Raw genomic sequence first — 19075 nt, 5'->3', positions numbered from 1 at the left:
TTAAAAAAAAAAAAAAAAGAAAAAGTTGACCTTAAGTAATGGTAGTCTCAATCAAATCATGTTGAATCAAAGATAAAAAGAAAACTTGAAAGCAGTGAACTATTATTTATTTATTTATTTACTTATTTATTTAAAGATGTTATTTATTTGCCAGAGAGAGAGCGCGCAAGACCATAAGCAGGGAGAGTAGCAGGTGGAGGGAGAAGCAGGCTCCCCGCTGAGCAGGGAGGCTGATGTGGAACTTTATCCCAGGACCCTGCGATCAGGACCCCAGCCAAAGGCAGATGCTTAACCGACTGAGCCACCCAGGCATTCCTGTGAACTATTTTTTTTTTTTTTAAGATTTTATTTATTTATTTGACAGAGATAGAGACAGCCAGCGAGAGAGGGAACACAAGCAGGGGGAGTGGGTGAGGAAGAAGCAGGCTCATAGCGGAGGAGCCTGATGTGGGGCTTGATCCCATAACGCGGGATCACGCCCTGAGCCGAAGGCAGACGCTTAAGCTCTGTGCCACCCAGGCGCCCCTCCTCTGAACTATTTTTAAACGTATATTTCAGAGGGCAACATAGGTCTCATCCTTCTCCCTGGCATTTTGTACATATCTCTCATGGATTGTAGTATTATATTTATTTGGGTACTCATAAGTGCTGCTGAAAGAATTGAATAAATAATGAAACATGGATTTTCAGAGCATAAGTAAATGGAAATATGAGTCTCTCCAGTTCATGTTGCCTCCTTCTACCTTTCTGTGTCTGGTTCTTTCTTCCTTTCTTCCTCACCCTTTATGTATATTTTTTCCTCCTCTCTTAATCAGACAATACATAATTGAAATGTGTAAGTTTCTGTATCTCATATTGATTTTCTTGCCTTAGTGTTAGAATATGACAGTGTTTTCCTAGAGAATATGCTGTTTCCTTAACATATGTGGCTATCATCATTCTTTTTTTTTTTTTTTAAAGATTTTATTTATTTATTTGACAGAGATAGAGACAGCCAGCGAGAGAGGGAACACAAGCAAGGGGAGTGGGAGAGGAAGAAGCAGGCTCATAGCGGAGGAGCCTGACGTGGGGCTTGATCCCATAACGCCGGGATCACGCCCTGAGCTGAAGGCAGAGGCTTAACTGCTGTGCCACCAGGCGCCCCTTGCTATCATCATTCTAAAAGGACTTTTAGATTGTTTCTCCTTTGAGTCTCCTAAAATAGTGATCTGAAACATTCCATTTTAATGATTGTGGAAAAGTACAATGTTTAAACTATACCTCTAGTCAGTTCATCTTTCAGAAAATTGATCTGAAGTCTGCCTCCCCTGTTTTTGAAAAACTGCTAGTAAACATGCATTTTGTGGGGATTCCTGTCTCCCCACCAACTCCCTCCCCCACCTCCCCACTAGGTGATATGCTTCGTTATATTCAGGAGAGTAAGGAAAGAGCTGCAGAAATGGTAAAAGCAGAGGTATTGCGAGAACGTCAAGAAACCGCCCGAAAGATGCGCAAATATTACTTGACTTGCCTCCAACAGATTTTGCAGGATAATGGAAAACAGGAAGGGTAAGTTCAATCTAAACAAACAGTGTGTCCTGAGACTACCGGGACAGCATGTTGTCATTTTCTAAACATTTTCCTTAACCACAAAATTAACTATTTCTACATGATCGGCCATTAGGGGTTAAGAGAGCTTATGTCTGTACTACCCTAAATATTGGCAGAACTAATAGGAAAACAGAAATCCTGGGGCTAAGGAAACTCATTTTTTCCTTTAAACTATTATTAATTTAATATTCTGGAATTCCCCACAGGGCTGAGAAAAAGATTATGAATGCTGCTAGCAAACTTGCTACAATGGCAAAATTGCTGGAAACGCCGATTTCTAATAAATCCCAGAGCAAAACTACACAGTCAGGTATGTCAAAATGAGTCACTTGAAGGGTTTTTTTCTCCCTTCTTTGTTAAATATTTAATATTTTTAGTATGAGAAGGAACAAGAAATGTAAGGAGTGAGAGTTAATTTATAAAGTTGTGTCTCTTTTACTTAAACTGGAAACCTACAAAAAAGAATATAGAGTTTTCAGTTTGAGTAGGCAGACTGAGCATACCCATCAGCTTCCTGTAGTTGCTTCCATTCCTAGAAACGGCAGAAAAGATTTTAAACAAGTTAGTAAGAGGGAGGGAATGATAAAGATCAGAGCAGAAATAAATGAAATAGAGATTTAAAAAAAAATAGTAGGGAAGGTCAACAAAACTAGGAGCTGGTTTTTTTATCTTTATTTTTTTAATATATTTTTTAATAATAATTTTTTTATTATATTATGTTAGTCACCATACAGTACATCCCTAGTTTTTGATGTAAAGTTCCATGATTCATTACTTGCGTATAACATCCAGTGCACCAGGCAATACGTGCCCTCCTTAATACCCATCACCTCTACCCCCATCCCCCACCCCCCTCCCCTCTGAAGCCCTCAGTTTGTTTTCCAGACTTTTTTAAAAAGATAAACAAAATTGATAAACCTTTACCCAGACAGACTCCTCAGGAAAAAAAGAGACAGGACTCAAGTAAATACAATTAGAAATGAAAGAGAAGTAACAATGGACACCACAAAAATACAGAGAATTGTTAAGAGACTGCTATGAAAAACTATATGCTAATGAATTGGACAACCTAGAAGAAAAGGATACATTTCTTAAAATATACAATCTTCTGAGACAGAATCAGGAAAAAATTAGAAAATCTGAACAGACCAATTACTAGAAATGAAATTGAATCAGTAATTACAAAGTTTCCAAAAAACACAGGTCCAGAGCGAGATGTATTCACAGGTGAATGCTACTAAAAACTTGAAGAAGAGTTAACGCCTATCCTCAAACTCTTCCAAAAAATACAAGAGGAGGGAAAACTTCTAAATTCATTTCTACGAGGCCAGCATTACCCTGATACCAACACAGAAAAAGACACTATTTAAAAAAAAAAAAAGAAAACTACAGGCCAAATCTCTGACAAATACAGATGCAAAAATCCTTGACAAAATATTAGCAAACTAAATTCAACGGTACATGAAAAAGGATCATTCACCATGATCAAGTGGGATTTATTCTGGACATGCAAGGATGGTTCATTATCCACAAATCAATCTACATTATATACCACATTAACAAAATTAAGACAATAAGCCATATGGTCATCACAATAGATGCAGAAAAAGCTTGATAAAATTCAACATGAGTTTACGATAAAAACTCTCAACAAAGTGGGTTTAGAGGAATTATACCTCAACATGATATTGTCCGTACATGACAAACCCACAGCTGACATCATAGCCAATGGGGAAAAACTGAAAGCTTTTCCTCTAAGATCAGGAACAAGATAAAGATGTCTACTCTCAACACTTTTATTCAACATAGTACCGCAAGTCCTAGCTACAGCAGTCAGACAAGAAAAATCCAAACTGGTAGGGAAGAAGCAAAACTGTCATTTTTTTTGCAGATGACATGATACTGTACATAAAAGACCCCAAATCCAACACCTAAAAATGACTAGAATTAAATGAATTCAGTAATGTTGCAGGATATAAAATTAATATACAGAAATCTGTTGTGTTTATATACACTAATAACAAAGTATCAGAAAGAGAAATAAAATAATTCCATTTATAATTGCACCAAATAGAATGAAATACCTAGGAATAAGTTTAATGACAGAGGTGAAAGACCTATCCTCTGAAAACTTAAAGAGACTGATGAAAGAAATTGAAAATGATATAAACAAATGGGAGGATATACTATACTCATGGATTGGAAGAATTAATATTGTTAAAATGCCCATACTACCCAAAGCAATCTATAGATTCAGTGCAATCCCAATGCAAGTGTTGATAGTATTTTTCACAAAAATAGAACAAATAACCCTAAAATGTGTATGGAATCACCAAGACCCTGAATAGCAGAAGCAATCTTGAGAAAGAAGAATAAAATTGGAGGTATCACAATTCCAAATTTCAAGCTATACAACAAAGCTCTATACAAACTGTGGTACTGGCACAAAAATAGACACATAAATCAATAGAACAGGATAGGGAGCCCAGAAATAAATTCATGATTATATGGCCAATCTATGACAAAGGAGGCAAGAATATACAATGGGGAAAAGATGGTCTCTTTAATGATGGGAAAACTGCACAGCTACACGCAAAGGAATGAAACTGAATCACTTTCATAAACCATACACCAAAAAACCCTCAAAATGTTTGAAAGACCTAAATATTTGTAAGACCTCAAGCCATAAAAAAAAAAAAAAAAAAAAAAGAAAAAGAAAACATAGTCAATAATCTTTTGTACATTGACCTTAGCAGCTTTTTTCTGAGTATGTTTTCTCAGCCAAGGAAAACAAAAACAAAAATAAACTATTGTGACTATAGCAAAATAAGTTTCTGCACAGCGAAGGAAACAATCAACAAAACAAAAAGGCACCCTCCTGAATGATAGAGCTTATTTGCAAATGATATATTCAATAAGGGGTTAATATCCAAAATATGTGTATATGTGTGTGTATGTGTGTATACACACACACACATATATAAAGAACTTCAACTCAGCACCCACAGAGTAAATAATCCAAAAATTAAAAATTAAAAAATGGGCAGAAGACATGAACAGACATTCTATAAGAAGACCTAGATGGCCAACAGACACATGAAAAGATGTTTAACGTCAGTCATCATCAGGGAAATGCAAATCAAAAGCCCAATGAGGTATCACCTCACACCTGTCAAAATGGCTAAAATAAAAAACACATGAAACAAATGTTGGTGAAGATGTGGAGAAAAAGGGACCGTAACTGTTGGTGGGAACGCAAACTGGTGCAGCCACTGTGGAAGGCAGTATAAAGATTCCTCAAAAAGTTAAAATAGAACTACCTTACAGGGGCGCCTGGGTAGCGCAGTCGTTAAGCGTCTGCCTTCGGCTCAGGGCGTGATCCCGGCATTCCGGGATCGAGTCCCACATCGGGCTCCTCGGCTAGGAGCCTGCTTCTTCCTCTCCCACTACCCCTGCTTGTGTTCCCTCTCTCGCTGGCTGTCTCTATGTCAAATAAATAAATAAAATCTTTAAAAAAAAAAAAAAAAAAAAAAAAAGAACTACCTTACAATCTAGTAATTGCACTACCGGGTATTTACCTCCAAAATACAACAATACTAATTTGAAAAGATATATGCACCCCTATGTTTATTGCAACATTATTTACAATCGCCAAGACATTGAAGTAGCTTGACTGTCCATCACTAGAAGAATGGACTAAGAAGACTTCATACACACATACACATAAATATTACTCAGCCATAAAAAAAGAATGAAATCTTCCCATTTGTGATAACATGGATGGATCTAGAGAGTATTGTCCTAAGTGAAATAAGTCAGACAGACAAATGCCATATGATTTCACTTATATGTGAAATCTAAAAAACAACACATAAAACAGAAACAGTCTCATTAATACAGAGAACAAATTGGTGGTTGCCAGAGGGGAGAGGGTGGGGATGGGTGAAACTGGTGAAGAAGATTAAAAGGTAAAATTTCCAGTTATAAAATAGGCAAGTCAAAGGGATGAAAAGTACAGCATGAGGAATATAGTCGATAGTATTTTAATAATTTTGTTTGGTGATGTTAATTATGCTTATTGCGGTGAGCAGTGTATATGTCTAGAACTGTTAAATCACTATGTCGTATTCCTGAAACTAATATAACATTGTATGGCAAGTGTACCTCAATTTTTAAAAATAAATAAATAAAAAATAAAAAGTTACAATTCATAGACCAAAAGTTGTGAGAAATCTCTGAAAGAAAGACTGTATAAGATTGAAGATGGAAGCAGTTCAAAACTGCCAGAAGATGACAGCTGTAAGTAGGAGCAGTATTAAAACTGTTCCACATGTGAAGGCAGTATGTTGTAGGGGATACCTGTGAGGTAAGTGTAATTAGTTGGTGTTCTAGAACAACAGTAACCAGATGGGTTCACTCTCTTTATTAATCCTTCTGCTTTCCCTTCCCCTGCCCCCAACATTGGGCTGTAGTAAGAGCAACAGGAACAAAGAGTGTCGGAACAGGGCAAGGCTCTAGATGGCTAGTCACACCAAGGAGGAATTTAGAGCCCACGTGCCCCAAGTACCAGCTATTGCATTTTTCCAGCCTTCAGCTTGTTCCTTTTACTACACTCTCAATTTTTTTTTTAAAGATTTTATTTTTATTTATTCGACAGAGATAGAGACAGCCAGCGAGAGAGGGAACAAGCAGGGGGAGTGGGAGAGGAAGAAGCAGGCTCCCAGCGGAGGAGACTGATGTGGGGCTCGATTCCATAATGCCGGGATCACGCCCTGAGCCGAAGGCAGACACTTAACCACTGTGCCACCTAGGCACCCCGTACACTCTCAACTTTTTTAAACAAGCTGATACCATACTCAGAACATCTATGAGATAAGCATTCAACCAAGGATCACCAAATACCTTTAGAAAGCCAGCACCATGATAAAAGACACCAAACTCAAAATAAGACAAGGCAGAAAAACCCAATACAACTTATACCTATGGATACAAGTAATAGAACAAATAAAAGGACCTGAGAATTTTAGCAAAGTATAGTAGTCTCAAAAGGATGTAAGAACTGCAGAGGAAAATAATAAACACGTCTAACAGGTTTACTATTTTCAAGGAAAGGATATAGTTACTGATAACTCTAGCCATTGCTAGAAAAATAGAAGTTTAAGTATGTGTATTAAGATTTTAGGCTAGTCAATAGAAAAAGAGAATATATAACTCTCAAACTAGTAGGGGAAGATTTGTAAGAAAAGGTTTCAATCTAACAGAATCACGAAAGAGGAAAAATACAACTAGAAGCATGGGTCAATAGAAAATTACTGTAGGGTCAAACATCAGCAATCACACTAAACATAAATATGTTAAACTCACTTATTAAAAGACCATAATTTCTGTTTTTTAAAAATTCAGACATATGTTATTTCTATGAAAACAACATCAAAAATTCAAAGTGAAGGAATTAATAATATACTAAGCAATGAAGTGTTGATATTAGATAAATTATAAAATTAAATACAACATTAAGCAAATTATACTTGAAAGGGAGTAAAGTGAAGTTGCTAATGGGAAAGAAGACTCCTAAGAACCTATAAATGGGTTCTTTCTGTTCATAATTAAATAGCTTTAGAATATATAAAGCAAAAGCTGATGGAAATGTGTGAAAAATTAATAAATTGCCAGTCACACTGGGGGATTTTGAACATATCTGTGGGGAAATGGGGCTTTTGAATTTCTAGAAAGCTTGAAGCAGAGATTGTTCAGGAATCCACAAGTCTGATATTGGTAGACATTCTTTAAAAAAGCACAAAGATTATTTGTTGAAATTTGGGAGTGGTGATGTGGAACTTGAGTGTAAAAGATTTGGGGGCAACTGTGCATATGTCCTAATAAAAGCAAACCCTTTTCATGATCTAGGGACCAAGGTACACACCTGAGGTATGGTTTCTCTGATTTTATGTTATGTGGCTGCTGTGCTTCTGATCAGATTTTATGTCTTAGGTACTTAAATCAGAAATTCCATTTTAGCTTTTACTCTGTGTGTGTGTAGGTGTGCTTATGCTGGCATTGGGCGTTGGGGTTCTTCTAGCAAATTTTCTTCATCGGAGCAGAATTGGAAACGTGGCAGTTGGCTCTTGAAATGTGATATCTGTTGCAGAAAATCATCAGATGCATGACAATAATGTCAGATTTTAGTAACAAAATTGCTTAACTTTATTTAATGGATATGTAAAATAATATTTTTAAATGTCCAGCATTGATGTATTTTCTTTGAGAATGATTAAAATACAACATTCTTGTGGCGCCTGGGTGGCATGGCGGTTAAGCGTCTGCCTTCGGCTCAGGGCGTGATCCCGGTGTTATGGGATCGAGCCCCACATCAGGCTCCTCCGCTATGAGCCTGCTTCTTCCTCTCCCACTGCCCCTGCTTGTGTTCCCTCTCTCGCTGGCTGTCTCTATCTCTGTCGAATAAATAAAGAAAATCTTTTAAAAAAAAATAAAATAAAATACAACATTCTTCGGAAATACATGAAAACATAATTTTTTTTCCTCCTCTTTCAATGTTAATTTTCTCCTAATTTTGTTTTCCCCTAATTTTGTGTTCCCTTTATGTAGTAGTACTACCTCTGACTTCAGAGATGCTGACTGGAGTTGAAAAATCAAAAAGAAATGATGTGAATCAGAACACACCACGTCACACTGAAAGCAAATCAAACAGTACACAAACTATCCCCAGAAGTATGTGTGACCAAGTTCCTAAGAGAAGGTCTGCTTGTAACTTACGAAGACGGTTAGAGGACGCAGAGCATGGGGACACAAAGCACACGGGTTCCAAAGGATCACACTTAGGCTTCCAGTTTGGGGATAACAATTATAAACACCCAGACATGTTGCCAAAAAATGTTTCTCCTGAGTTTGTTCCTTGTGAAGGTGAAAAAGGCTTTGGTTTGCATAAGAAGAAAGACCTCAGTGATACTGGCTGTGAATCACTTCAGCATTCAGCTGCATACCCGTTTCTTGGATCCTTCGGAAATAAACCCTCTAGATATACCCCTAGTCTTTCTGAATCTGGATCCACGCATACGACCTTTCGAGGTCCTAATGAAAGACTTGGTTTAAAAGTGTATAAGTGTAATCCACTAATGGAAAGTGAAAATGCTGCATCCGAAAAAAGTCAAAGTTTGGGTGTTCGGGAAACTCCAGTAAAGGATGGAGGGGACCTGGATGACTCCATAGGCTGGCATTCCAACAGTGCCACTTTACCCTGCAACAGTCACGAAGTGTCATTTTTACACAGTAGACCACAAGAAACTCTGGATATACCAGCTGACGCTGTTAATTTCAAAGAGTTTTCAGCAGCCAGTTGTCTTTCAGATACAGAGAAAAATAAAAAGATTTGTCAACCAATGGAATGTCAGAGTGGTCACACTTCAGACCTGTCAGAAGAAACCCTTTGTTCCCAGCCAGAGATTAGTAGGATTCTTAGACACCTTCCTCATCATAAAGCTGATATATTAAAGTCCGATTACAAAAAACTGAGCGGTACAGTACCATCATCTGTGTGTCGGCAGCCTTCGAGAAAATTAATTGCTCCTCTATCTAGCCAACAAGATAGTGGCTTTGATAGCCCCTTTGTCAATCTAGACTAATTGTACAGTATTTAAGAAAAATCATTAATATATTGACAAAACTGGAAGGGAAGATTCATACTGAAAAAATTGTGGACTCTATTTGAGGTGTTTTAATAATATCTATCATATGAGTAAAGTGTTCTCATAAAATGATTTGAGATATTAATGTTGCCTTAATCTTTCAGAGACCTGATGGTGTATGTGTAATCTGCTTCTGTGTGGTGCTTTATATTTGGTTGCTAAACCATCTATTTTTATACTTCTAAATTAGCTTTCTGTGCAGTGTTAAATTATTTAAATAAACTTGCATATTGCCTATTGAGTTGTTATGAATTCTTTTATAATTCGTAATATAGAAATGTTATACTGAGATGTTTGAAATTCATGTAGACTAAAATATAAATTTTGATGATTTGTATGTATGATCAGCGAAATTCAGTATTTGAAATTAGTCATGTTTAATAAGGATGTAGATTTACTTGATGTACTTTTCCTGGAAATATCTCCTCAAAATTTTGATCCTTATTCTCAATTAGTATAAAAGAAGTATTTCAAGGATTGCCAAAAAATACATAGTTGTGTCCTCGTTTCATCATTTAAAATATTAACCTGAATTTTTTAGTTGACATTAGCATTATTTCAAATCTCATGTGATAGCTAGAGACTTATGTTTTCACACAGTCTTTCTTCTGAAATACTACTTTTTAAAAGTTGAAATAATAAAACATTACATAGCGAAAAATTTTAAGCTATTAGATTTTTATGTTCATGAATAATGCAGAATTGGCTAACTTATTAATGCTATGGGTGGAAACTTATAATTCTAAACTATGCAGAAATGAATGTCTACCTAAATAATGTTTCTAGATGAATTTTTTTTTCAGATTCCGAGAGATGGATATAAAAGTTTTAGGTGAGTGCAAGTGCTTTTTGAAAACATTGATTATAGCTTTCCCTCATATCTCTTACCCTCAACTGTGTTATGGACTGTGTTTGTGGGTTGATTGCGTGTATTTTTTACCAGGCTAAGTTGGATTGTGGTTGGGCAGGTGACAAGGTGCATCATCCTCCCGCTGATAACCATCTCTAAAAGCAAGAACCAAGAAGTGAGCCTTTCAGGACTTGGAAAGCACTGTCACCTTCACCAGTGACCTGATGTAGTTAAGCCTAAAATTTAGTCCTGGATTTCAGAGTTTGAGTTGACATGAGCTGAAGAAAGGAACACACCATGTCTTCAAAGTCTCACTTGTATTCCCAGAGACACAACGTTCCTTTTCCAACAGTTAGGGTGTCATTTCTCATTCTAGGAAAACCCCTCAACCATCCATGTTTCAGGTGGATCTGGTTGGTGATTGATAGTTTTAAGCTCTGGATATAATAATATATGTAATGGAACTGAAAATCTAGCTCACTGCTCACCTGCTTTTTCATCTTTGTTTTAAATCCTTATCCGGTATCTCAGCCCTCAACATCAAGGTTGAATTGGAAATCATCTTGGTTTCCGCTTCTTTTATGGTGTCTTTAATCTTTTTTGATGTCCATAATTTCAGCAGGATTAGGTTACTTCATTTTGTTCACTCTACACACAACCACCAAGGAAGGTTTACGTTTAAGTGACTACACAGCCGAAGTACCACTGGCGATTTCCATTGGTCTGAAGGCAGATGTCACAACAGAGAGGAGGTTGGTGCCTCATAGATGTTATGGTCACATAAATCCTACTGCATCACGGTGCTTTTTCTTTTTTATATGTTGCTGGGTTTTATTTGCTAATACTGTGTTAAGGATTTTCATGTGAGTGCTCACAGGGGGTATTGGTCTCTACTTTTCTTGTGATATCTTTATCTTGCGTTGGTGAAAGGGTAATACTGGTCTCAGAATGAGTTGGAACGTTCCCTTGCCTCTATTTTCTGAAAGAGTTTGTGTAAGATTGGTTCTTTTATAGCCCTTTTAATTTGGCTGGTTATTTATGTCCCTTCTTTCATCCCTGATTTTGGTATTCTGTGTCATCTTTTGTTTTTTTCTAAGTCTAGCTAAAGACTTAGCAATTTTGTTATTTTTCCCAAAGAACTTTTGGTTTCTTTGTTTTTCTTTATTTTTCTGTTTGCTATTTCATTGATTTCTTTTCCCTCTGATCTTTATTTCCTTCCTTCTGCTTACTTCAGGTTTGATTTGCTCTTGTCTACTCTTAAAGTAGGGGGTTAGATTATTGATGAGAAACCTTTCATTTCTAGTATAGGTATTTAAACTTCTGAATTTCCCACTAAGCACTGAATAAGCTATACCTCATAAATTTTGATATGTTTTTTGTTTTCACTTAATCAAAATATTTTCTAATTTCTCATTCCTTCTTTGAAACCATGGGTTATTTAGGAAATTGTCACTTCATTTCCAAGTATTGGGTATTTTCTGAATTTCTTTATTTTTAATTTATTTGTTGGAGAATATACTTTGAATGATTTGAGTCCTTTCAAGAAATTTCTTGACACTTGTTTTACGTCTTGCATATGGTCTATGCTGGAGAATGTTTCACATGCATCTGAAAAGAATGCATATTCTTCTCCCATTTGATGGAGTGTTAAAAAAATGTCACGTTGGTGACAGTGTTACTCAAGTCTACTATCTTCTTGCTGATTTTTTGCCTGTTCTGTTAGCTATTGAGTAGAACATTGTAATTTCTAACTGTAATTGTTAAATTGTCTATTTTTCCTTTCAATTCTGTCAGTTTTTACTTCATGTATCTTGGGGCTCTGTTTTTAGGCATATATACCTTTATATTTGTTATGTCTTTCTAATGTATTGACCTTTTATTATTATAAAATGTCTTGCTATGTCTCTAGTGATATTTCTTATCTTAAAGTCCAGTTTGTCTGAAATTAATACAGCCATTTCAACTCTCTCATTATAACAGTTTATGTGGCATATATTTTTCTGTCCTTTTTCTTTTAACTTACATGTGTCTTTTAATTTGAAGTGGGTTTCTGGTAGTCAACATCTTGTTGGATCTTGATTTTTGTTTTCCTATACAATACAGCTTTGCTCTTGGATTGGAGTTTTTAGTCAATAAAATTTAATAAAATTATGGTTGGATTTATGTCTGCCATTTTGCTATTTGCTTTCTCTGTATCTTTTTTTTTTTTTTTTTAAGATTTTATTTATTTACTTGAGAGAGGGTGAGCACAATGAGGGGTTCAATCTCAGGACCTGCTAAGCATGGAGCCTGACTGACACGGGGCTCAATCCCAGGACCCTGGGACCATGACCTGAGCTGAAGGCAGATGCTTAACCAACTGAGCCACCCAGGTGCTCCTGCTTTCTCTATATTGTATGTCCTTTTATTATTGGGTTATTCCTTTACTCCTTATTTTGTATTAAACATGTTTATCAGGGTACTGTTTTAATTGCTCTTAAGTTTTTACTATTTTTAAAGTCATTTTCTAAGTCGTTCTGAGTATTATTAGGCATCTTAACTTATTGCAGACTACTTCAGGTTAATATTAACTAACTTCTGGTACAATATAGCAACTTTGTTCCAGCATACCTTTATTTCCTTCCCCTTCCCTTGTGCTATTAATTGTCATATATATTACATTTGTGTTTTATTTTATATATATCTACACACATATTTACCTACATAATACTGTTATTATTACTTTATACAATGTCTTTTAAAGAATTTAAGAGAAGAAAAGAAGATATATAAGGGAATGTATATACATTTAAAAATGTTTACTATTGCTGCTGGTTTTCATTTTTTTCCCATGGATTCAAGTTACTGAGTCTATTTTTATTTCTCTCATCCTAAGGGACTTTTTTTTTTTTTTTAAGCATTCCTTGTAAGGTAAGTATGCCAGCAATAAATTCTCTCAGTCTTTATTTTGGAATATACTTCAAATTAGTTTTTGTGGGATAGAGTTTGATGGATTTAGAATTTTTGGTTGTCACCCCTCTACCCCCAGCCCTTTGAATATGTCTTTCCACTGTCTTATGACCACTATTGTTTTTGATGAAAAGTTAGCTGTTAATCGTATTGTTCTCCTGTTTGTGATGAGTTGTTTTTCTCCTGCTGGTTTTAAGATTTTTCTCTTTTGCTTTCAACCGTTTGAGCGTAGTGTGTCTAGGTGTTTGTGTTTATCCTACTTGGGATCTGTTGAGATTCAGGGATTTGTGGATTAATATATTTTTTTCAAATTAGGTTTTTTTGACCGTTATTCTTTCCATTATTTTTTTCTGCCCCTTTCTGGGGCTCATATGTATATTGATATATTTGCTGTTGTGCCATAGGTCTTTGAGGCTCTGTACATATTCCTTTAAAATTTTAAACAAATTTATAATGGCTGCCTTATAGTCCTCTTTTTTATTGTAGTATGAATACTAACATGAGATCTATTCTCTTAACAGTTAAACTGCACAATACAGTATTGTTAGCTATAGGCACAGTGTTTTACAGCAGATCTCTAGAACTTAATCATCTTGCATAACTAAAATTTTATATCTCTTGAACAGCAACTCCCATTTCTTCCTCCTGTCAATTACCATTCTACTCTGTTTCAATGAGTATTGCTGTTTTAGATCTCATATATGTAGTATCATGCAGTATCTGTTCTGTGAGTTGTAGTTTTTGTTTATTAAATTCAACATCTGAACACAAACATAGTTTCTCTTGATAGCTTTTTTCTTCAGTATGGGTCACACTCTACAATTTCTTTATGTGCTTCACAAATTTGTTGAAGACTGGAGATATTATGTAAGATATTATAGCAACTCTGAATTTGACATTTGTTCCGCTGAGGGTTGTTGCTCCTTCTGTTGTTATTGTTGTTAATTTGTTTGCTTTGTAATTTGCCTGGACTTAATCTGAAAAATCTCTCTCCTGCAGTGTGTCTGCTGATTCCTCTGCTCAGTTATTTTAGTTTGTGTTTTTATTTTTTAAGCCTGGCTTTTAGAGGATGCCCCTGCATATATATAGTTTCATGGTCATCCAATGATTAGTCAGAGATTGTACTCAAAAACCTTGAGTTAGTAGCTCTTCCACCCTCCGCTGATACATCCGCAGGGGTGTGGAGATATGCATTCTAAGTTCAGACAAGTTTTTTGTCTTCCTCCACTTTTACTTCCCCCTGAGCTTTTCCAGGTCTTCTGTGCACATGTGTACATCCTCTTTGTCAGCCAAAGGATATGCGGAGAGCTTGGGCCCTTTACGTCTTCCCTGTATATACATGCAGCCTCCCACTCAGGCACAGATGCATAGAGAGCATATTTAGCCCCTCATTTGCAGTCTTCTTGCCGATTTTTTCATTAGTCTGCTAGATTCTTGTCTCAAATGGGACCACAGTCTCAGGCAAGCAGAACTATACACCTTCCTTGTTTTTGTCCCTTTAACTCTGCTGTTTTTTTACTAACAATACCGCTGGGTATGAGCTTCTTGCCTTCCGCTCCAGATTAAGTCAGCCCCACTCTGGAAGAGAAGCTATTAATTTTCACTACCATCCTTGTCCGGTTAGCACTACCTAACCCATCAAGGTGGAGAGGAGAATGGGAGTAGCCCCAGGTAACAATGCTTCAGAGTCCTCTTTCCAAGTTATTTCGTTTGGGTTTATTTCCAGAGCCCTGAAATGGTGGTTTTTGACAGTTTTTTTTTTCCTACTGTTATAGTTGTTTTGTGGGGAGGAGAGGAACTGCTGACCTCTTACACTACCAGAAGTTCTCTTATTTTTATCTATTCTCCTAAATTCTTTTTTGTGTACTAATTTTTCCTTTATTTTATCCTGAAAATTTTTTATCTTGACAAACTATAATCTATAGAAAATAAACACCTGCATACTCTTCATTTAGATTTACCAATTGTTAAATTTCTATATTTGCTCTATATTTATTTGGAAATAGACACATACATGCATATATGTAATATATAAGTTTTTTCTCTGAAAAGTTAGTTGCAGACACCATGGTAATTCATCCTTAAAAACTCCAACATGCATCTCCTAAGAACAAAAGCATTTTCCTACATAAGTACAATTGTCATATTTAGGAAATTGTAGATTGATAAACATATACATAGTCTATATTCAGATTGCTCTAATTATCACAATAATGTATTATAACTTTTTTTTTTTTGGATTTGTGCTGTCCACCTTCAGACTGAGGACCCACTGCTTTTCTTCCATTATGAAAAATATTCAGCCATTAATTTTCATTCACTAAATATTTATGATGTGTAACAATTGCTTTTTGCTGTTCTAGGGGGTTATAGCACTTATCAAAACATATGAGTTCCTATCTTCATAGCTCTCACATTCTAGTCAGGGGAGACAATAAATACACATAATTTATGTAGTATGTTAGAAACTGGTTAAGTGCTATGGATATAAATAAGGTCAAGTAAGGGGAAGAAGGAGTGATAGGAGAGAGGTGATCACAAGTTTAAATGGCATACTGGGGGTAGATCACACCGAGAGGCTAACATTTGGGAAAACATTTGAAGGAATTGAATATAGCTTCACTGTTCCTTATATTCTCTACTTCAGGAACTCTTATTAATCATAACCCCATCCTCTGTGTCTTTTAATTGTTTTTTGTATATTTTTAGCTGTTCCGTGGAATTCCTCAGTGTGGACTTCCAGTTTGCTAATTCTGTCTTTGTTTATTCCATTTATGGAGTTTTTTTATTTCACTTTCAGGATTTCTAGTTGATGTGTTTATACCTGTATTTTTTGTATAATTTCTGCTTGTTTAGTAATTTAAAAAATAGATTCTATTTATATATTTAGAGACTTAAAAATACTTTAAGTTACTTCTAGAGTAATTATTGATGTCACTTGGGAGTGAGGTCATACCCAAATTGTTACTTCTATTGCATTGCATAGAATTAGTTTCCCCCTGTGTATGGAATTTTAGCTTGCAACAATGAAGAGGACTTTTTTTTTTTCCTTATGAATTTTCTCCGTCCACCCTGTCTAGATTTTTGTGGTTGCCTCTGCCTGGACCCTTGGGTCCCCAGTTCCAGAGCAGGTCTTACGTAGGTGGTTTCTGATCCATTAGGGATATCTTAAATCTGGTCACTGAGCCAGCAGGCAACTTGGCCCAGGTCCTGGCTGCAAGGCTGTGTCTGTATCCTCCAGGCTCTCTAGGTACATAGTTTTTATATAAGCTGTGGCCTCAGGCAGTGATTGTTGTTCTCAGTCACCCTGGGGTAAGGAAGCTCTACCTGGGTGACTAGTTTAAACAGTTAGTTTTTCCTTTATCTCCTTTAGGTAGGACACTTTTAATCCTTGATATTCTGAAGAACTCCTGGCCACCTGTACTGCTTTTGGATCCAGACCAGGTAGTATCTTACTTTTCAAGTTCTCAGAAATCTCTTGTTTTTTAATGTCTTATCTTTCGATTTTTTCCCCCCGATCACTGCTATATGTTAGCAGATGTTGGGTACTCCCCAAGTGTTAACTTAAAATGCCATCAGTGACCGAAAATCTGCTTTACTGTTAACTCTGTGGCCTTTGGCTATTTTCTTAGCGTCTCTGGTCCTCAGTGTCTGCTGTTATTAAGATTTAGGCATGTCTCACAACTAGTTAATGACTCAGGTAAACTAGATCTAAGAATATATGAAGGGGAGTAGTGGGAAATACAGCTGGAAAGGTAAATTGAGGCTACATCGTGGGTGGCTTTGAATGCAAAGCAAAGAATGAGAAGTTTGGTTCATAGAAAATGGAGAGTTATTGGAGGTCAGATAGCATGATGTGGAGAGATTAGTGAGACTGTGCTGCAGGAGGCCTTGGAGGAGCAGAGAAAACAGGCAGAGAAGCCAGGGGGATGATGTTCTGGCACAGTTTAGGCCACAGCCCAGGTGCAAGTGGTCAGAATGAAGAGGTGACAAGATTGAGAATGGTACAACAGTAGGTTTAACAGGACTTGCTGCCTGATTGCATTTAAGATCAAGGGAAAGAGAAGCACCAAAAGGGATTTTAGAACCCGGGTGATTGTGAAGGTGATTGTTCCATCTATAGGTATTAAGAAATCAGGAAGAAACTAGGACATGGTGATTTTAAGTGGTTTTGCCTTCCGTTGAGTACTGCAACGTGCAGGCCTTTGGTGGGCACACATTAGTGGTTACAGCTGCTTCACACACATTAACTTCATGCCGGGCGTTGTGGCAGGCACTTCATTAGCTCATTGAATCCTCGTGGTAGGCTTTTGAAGTAGGCTTCATACGGGCACTTTTTGGATGGATGAAATTGAGGCTTAGAGGGGTTAAATTATTTGCTCAAGGTTAACACAACTAACACTGGAAGAGTCAGAAGTCACACCCAGGTCTGTTTTTGTTTTTGTTTTTCTAATAAACTTCACTTAATAGTTCTAGATTTACAAAATTTGCAAGTATAGTACAGAGAGTCGCCATACACCTTTCACCCAGATTCCCCTATTGTTAGCATGTTCCATTTGCCACAACTAAGGAACTGATTTCATCCAGGGTTGTTTTTCTTTTTTTTTTTTTACTCAAGAGCCTACGGTCCTAATCCCTATACTGTCTTTATTTGACTTGGCTTATAGGTGAGCTGGAATTTATTTTAAAGGAGAGTTCTTTCCTTTTCCCTCTCCTTCCACTTCTCCCCATATGCTCCCAAGAAGGAAAATGAGTTCAGCAGACTCCTGCACATGTGAAATCAGTTTAACTTGCTTTCTTGGTAGGATGTAGGGGAAAAAAAACAGGTCTTACTCTTTGGTGAAGGTTTATGGAATAGGACATTATGTGGAGGCTATTTTGAAACTATGAATTTACCAACACAACCGAAGAGCCTATAATATAATAGGACCATATTTTGTAATTTTAAAATTCAACTAGTAATGGTTCATCTAAAAAGAAAAATTAAAAGACATTTAGAAATTTCTTAGCAGTAAATAGGCCATTCTAAAACTTCTTGATATTATTATAACAACATTTTTCCTTAAGGACCGGACAGCAAATTAATTAGAAATCAAACTGGTAAATGTCATTAAAAAGAAACTTTATTTTTAAAGATAATAGAAATGGAATGGCTTCTTCCTTAAAGTTCAACAATAATATGGAAACTTTGAGATCAAATTAAATTTCGTATTAAAAATGCTGTCTGATGAGTAAGTTGAATAAAACCAACAAAAATGTGGTTTTTAAAATTATTTTGTTTTGGTCCAGGCATAGTCGTCATCTGAAAATTTTGTTTCCTCACAAATTTGGTTTCACAGTTTTATTAATCGTGTTGTGTACATAATGTACTAGACGGCCTTCTTCCTGTGTTTCCCCAACCCTGTAAATCCCAGAAACAGTTCATTTGTGTACGAACATTGGGTGAACCCAGTTGATGCATTATATGGCATATAGGTGTTAATGGTTTCGTTCGCTACCAGTTAGTTTTTCTGAAGATTTTTTTAAAAATGTGGCGCAGTGTCACAATCTACCCTGCAAAGTATCCAAGACTTTGTTCATTAAATAGTTACTTTGATTCTGATCTTCCCATGAATTCAGATTTCTGCTGCAATTGGTTAAAAGTTTTTCAAAATTCTTACCTGTTAGATTTCTTAAGGTTTGGGCTATGCCTAGTAATAGCATATGGTTTTTGGGTTATCTCTAATGGGCCAATTACAGAATTAAACTCCATTTTTCACTTTGGTCCCATCCTTCCAAAGTAGGTTTTTAATCCTCATCTTACAGAAGAGAAAGTGCTGAAGGGACTTACGCAAGGATTCTCGTGCAGCTGATAAAGTATCCAGAGTGACCATGGGGTTATAGCAAGGTGACTGTGAACCCAGATATTCACCAAGCATTGTCCATAAACCCAAACCATATATCTCTAACATTGATTCCGCTTCTTTTCCCCCCAAATATATGT

General features: G+C 36.3%; 1 protein-coding gene across 7 annotated transcripts in view; it reads left to right on the top strand.

Moving 5' to 3' along the window:
- Positions 1–9586, top strand: part of CEP152 (centrosomal protein 152) — a 91563-nt gene extending 81977 nt beyond the window's left edge. For 5 of the 7 annotated variants that reach the window (XM_045812133.2, XM_045812137.2, XM_045812135.2 and 2 more), the window contains 3 exons: positions 1392–1548; positions 1797–1900; positions 8197–9586. In XM_045812133.2, coding sequence (XP_045668089.2) covers positions 1392–1548; positions 1797–1900; positions 8197–9230 — 1295 coding nt within the window. In that variant the 3' untranslated portion in view covers positions 9231–9586. Of the gene's footprint in view, positions 1–1391; positions 1549–1796; positions 1901–7497; positions 7519–8196 lie in introns of all 7 variants that reach the window. The other 2 variants (XM_087859291.1, XM_045812136.2) reach the window with 2 other exon arrangements.
- Positions 9587–19075: the final 9489 nt, after the last annotated feature.

The sequence above is a fragment of the Ursus americanus genome, chromosome 36 (genome assembly GCF_024610735.1).
Source record: "Ursus americanus isolate L20-20 chromosome 36, mUrsAme1.1.p, whole genome shotgun sequence".
Taxonomy (NCBI): domain Eukaryota; kingdom Metazoa; phylum Chordata; class Mammalia; order Carnivora; family Ursidae; genus Ursus; species Ursus americanus.
The sequence above is the reverse complement of the archived record's forward strand: the minus strand, read 5'-3'. Positions and strand labels throughout refer to the sequence as shown.